The 4,565-nt window shown below is 31.3% G+C and overlaps 1 protein-coding gene across 1 annotated transcript; it reads left to right on the top strand.

Moving 5' to 3' along the window:
• Positions 1–892: 892 nt before the first annotated feature.
• LOC111890783 (40S ribosomal protein S25) lies at positions 893–1,966 on the top strand. Its single transcript, XM_023886897.3, has 4 exons — positions 893–1,048; positions 1,138–1,212; positions 1,298–1,432; positions 1,663–1,966. The coding sequence occupies exons 1-4, from the start codon at positions 1,046–1,048 to the stop codon at positions 1,774–1,776; spliced, it is 327 nt and encodes a 108-aa protein (XP_023742665.1). The 5' UTR covers positions 893–1,045; the 3' UTR covers positions 1,777–1,966.
• The last annotated feature ends 2,599 nt before the right edge of the window (positions 1,967–4,565 follow it).

The raw sequence follows: 4,565 nt of genomic DNA, 5'->3' as shown, positions 1-4,565 counted from the left end.
CGCCTCAACCTTCCCACCAATACCATCGTTTCCGTCTCCGTCATCTCCGCCACCACCTTTCTTCCCCTTCTTCTGACCACCGCCACCGCCTTTCTCCTCTCTGTCGTTACCATCGCCACCCTTCCCTTTCTTCTCATCACCGCCATCTTTCTTCGCCGGAACTATCTCCACCACCCTCTTCAGTCTCTGCTTCAAAACCTCCGCCAGCATCTTCATATCAGTTGCCCCTTTCACAGTCACCAAATCCTTGTTATTATCAATCGACATCTCAATAAAATCACAATTAAATTAAATCACAGAACAACATTGAGAGGAGAAACCAAAATTCTTGTTCTTATCAATCGACAGTTAAATTAAATCACAGAACAACATTGAGAGGAGAAACCAAAATTCCAAAATTCCCCTTTGTTTTGCTGATAATTTTATGAATCTTCCGAACGCAACCCTGACAGTGTAACGGAATCTTCAAAATTACCCTTTGTTTTGCTGATAATTTTAATGGTAAATCATTTTGCCGGAGGCTCGTCGGAGAAGACGAACGGAGAATCGCCGAAGATAAGAAGTTGTGAGAAACATTCAATAGCCGGTTTCAATGGTTTCTATGAACATATACAACAAGTTTAATAGTAAATCAGATAAAAAAAAAGTAACCAATCGAATACAAAAGAAATACTTAATTACCCACAAAGTAATTTTCCCTTTTATAAATATGTTATTAGCAAAAGATCTATTAAATTGTTACTATGATAAGTAAAAACGGCACCGAATTCTTTTTATTATTATTATTTTTAAATCCACGAAAAAAGTGTTTTTTTAATTTTTATTTATTTATTTATTTTTTTTAATATCGGTTTGTAACCAGATTTGTAAACGAGGGCCAAAGAAAAGCCCATAATATTTTTGGGCTTTCACGAAAAATATACAAAATCCTTGTTCTTTAGGGTTTACAATTTGTGAAGCGATTCATCACCTTCTTCCCTTCTTCCTCTGATATTCTCTCGTCACCGGATTCCGCCGCAGCCCACTGTTTCTCTAAGCTTATTACATGGTGCGTTTCCACAGCTCTTCTCTGGATTTATACGCTAAATTACTACGTGAATCCTAAACACTAAAGAACTATGGTACATTGTTTTGCAGGCGCCCAAGAAAGAAAAAGCCCCTCCACCGTCCTCTAAGCCCGCCAAATCCGGCGGTGGAAAACAGAAGAAGAAGGTCGTACTTTATTCCTTGTTAACATATGCGTGTGATTGTTGAATTGAACGCATTTGATGCTTATGATTTTTGTTGAAAAGTGCAGAAGTGGAGCAAAGGAAAGCAAAAGGAGAAGGTGAACAACATGGTGTTATTCGATAAAGCTACTTATGACAAACTTCTATCCGAGGCCCCTAAGTTTAAGCTCATCACCCCATCGATCCTATCCGATCGTCTTAGGGTAAATTTCACAACACCCTTTTTTTAGATCTCATCGTTTTTACTTATATCGTTCTCTCATTTTGATCTTTGGAACATACGATGGTTGTTGACGAATCATTGTTACAATTCGCTTCTTTTCCATCGGTGCTTTGAGCAATTTGCATATGCAAATTGATATCTGATTTGGGTTTAAACTATTCTGTTATGCTTTGAGAGTAATTGTAATTATAATTTGTATGATTATGGCAGATTAATGGATCACTGGCAAGAAAAGCAATCAAGGATTTGATGGCAAGAGGTGCAATCAGGATGGTTTCTGCTCATGCAAGCCAGCAGATATACACCAGGGCTACCAATACTTGAACAATTGAGTTAGTTTTAGATTTCATTTTTCAGCCTATGCATCATCCGATTTAAACCAATTATCTTTCTTTTGATGACGATTTGCTAATGTCTATTGTGTTTACTATCCACAATTTTCTGAGTGTCATTTTCTTTAGATGTTTTTGTTATTTGGTGACTTTTTTAAAATGCTATGGGGTGGTTTTCTTAATATCCATTTAAGCTTTTTATTAAAAATTGACATTTTTTAGAATTCAGATGATTGTTAAGGAAGAGAGGTTAAAACTGGTGCAATGGAAAAAATACTTGAGCCTACATTTTAGCCATAGAAGTTATAGATTTTTTTCTTCATTGATAACCAGATTGGCTATCTTGTATGATTGTTTGCTTCCCCCAGCTCTCATTCTATAGTTTTAGCCTTAAAAACTTGGAAGAATGAATCAAGATGATGCTAGTCTTATGTGTGCCTATGTAGATTGTTTATGGTTTATGGACTTTATTAAAAAAGAGTAATACCACTGCTACAACTTATAATAATAGTGAGAAAAAAAAACAACATGGGTTAAAACTAAAACCCCACAAGCCATTTTCCAAGATTTAAGAGAGAGTTAAAGACGGACATTGTAGCCATGATTTTTGCAAGTGATAACTTATGGAAAATCTCTTTGTTGCTTGGTAGCGTATGAAAGTCTTCTTGCAACTTGTGAAACTACCAAAATGTGTCACTTATCACATTTTCATAGTTCTACATAAAGAGCCTAAAAACATAACAGATCATTCCAATTTTTCGAGCACTTCTGCAATCTTAAATATGCATCTGTTTGCAAAAATACATTCATCTTTTCCACGAGAAGATATGGTCTAAAGCTGATCATCTCAACAATCACCTTTCCAACTTCGATGATACATTCAGATCTAGGTCTTAGGCTAAAGAGTATGTTTTTTTTTTTTTTTTTTTTTTTGTCAATAGTTAAAGGCTGCCACATAGGCACCACATCAATTTTTACAATTTTATATATTTTATTACCAATGATAGGGACTACATCAATTTTTATATTTTTTACCTGAAGGGTATGGTGATATTTTTACCTATCAATTTTTTTCTTTTTTATTAAATATCTATTCTAATAAATATATTTTTTTTTGCTACATGTTATATTCTCAATCATTTTGTCACATGTTATTTTGTGGTTATTTTAAATTAATTTTTTTTTACATGTCAATTTTATAGTTTTTTTTTTCATTTTATTAAATTTCATATAGTATTTAAATATAATAATAAATACAAATCAATTTTATTAATGGACTTTCTTTCTAATTTTAAAATTACTAAATAAAAGTCTTATTAGTTTTCTTTTATTTATTTATTTAAATTTAAAAGAAAAAAAAATACTTTTAATTTTAAGAATTTAACATTTTTTTCAATTTTCTTATAAATTCAAACTTCTCAAATGTTTAAAATTTCATATTTAATTTTTATTTGAAAGAAACCCATGTAATACAAGAGTCTCTCACACCTAGTTAATTAATATAAATCTATAGCTTTCAATCTTTTATTTACAATAACAATAAATTTAAATCATTAAAATGTTTGATATTATTTTCTAAATAAACCCTTTTCTAAAACTTTGAATTTTATATTAATTATTATATTTTGAAATTTATTTGGTTTAACCATCAAAATAATTTTTTTAATGGTTTATTATTATCATCTGGATTAAAAAAAAAAACGATATAACTAGAAAATGGAAATAGGTTATAAAAAAATCAATTGATAAAAATGAAAGAAATCAATGGTTAAAAAGACAGAAGTAGGAAAAAGAAAAGAAAAGAGTGCATTAATTCGAAAAATAGAGAAAGAAAGTGGTAAAGATCCACCGCTGAAATATACTGCCGGCAATAATTGTCTTCAAGGGTTGGTGTTTACCGCCACTATCCATGTTGGCATGCTGCCGATGAAAAAGCCATGACACCGTGCACCCTTAGAAGAAGATGCTTAAAGAGTTATAGAAGGATATTAAAAAAAAAAAAAAAAAAAAAAAAAAAAAAAAAACATGAGAAATACAATTTTAATAGGTACTATTATACGAATCCTTCTCATTTACATAAATTGGCAAATCATAGGGTATACACACCATTTCACTCATAAGGGATACACAAAGCAATTTGGGGAGTAGCTTAGGGTATACACACCATTTCAACCATTTCACTCATAAGGGATACACAAAGCAATTTGGGGAGTAGCTTAAGGTATACACACCATTTCAACCATTTCACTCATAAGGGATACACAAAGCAATTTGGGGAGTAGCTTAGGGTATACACACCATTTCACTCATAAGGGATACACAAAGCAATTTGGGGAGTAGCTTATAGATTTACCCTTTTAATATTTGTGCATTAAAATATGTGATAAAAAAAAAAGCTAAAATCATAAGAAAAAAAAAATTAAACTTTTAAGTCAAGAAAACTAAATGATTGGTTAAAAAAACTTGTGCGAGAAAAGGTGAGATGATGGTTGAAGTAAAAAAGATGAATGAGAAACAAAAGAGAAAAAAAAAATCATTAGATTATCCTGAATCGCAGATTGAAGATGATGGGTATTGTGTAGTATTTTAGTATGTTGTTTTTATTTAGTGTTATGGTTTGTTTTATTCGGTATTTTAATGTAATTTGTTTCTATATGTAATATTATTACATATTATTGGCTAGATACTAATGTCTACCTACCAACTTAGCTACCATCTCATTAAATGTCTATCCATTATCACATTAAATAATATCCAACAACTCTACCTATATTTTATTTA

Source organism: Lactuca sativa, chromosome 5 (assembly GCF_002870075.4).
Source record: "Lactuca sativa cultivar Salinas chromosome 5, Lsat_Salinas_v11, whole genome shotgun sequence".
Lineage (NCBI taxonomy): Eukaryota > Viridiplantae > Streptophyta > Magnoliopsida > Asterales > Asteraceae > Lactuca > Lactuca sativa.
The sequence above is the reverse complement of the archived record's forward strand: the minus strand, read 5'-3'. Positions and strand labels throughout refer to the sequence as shown.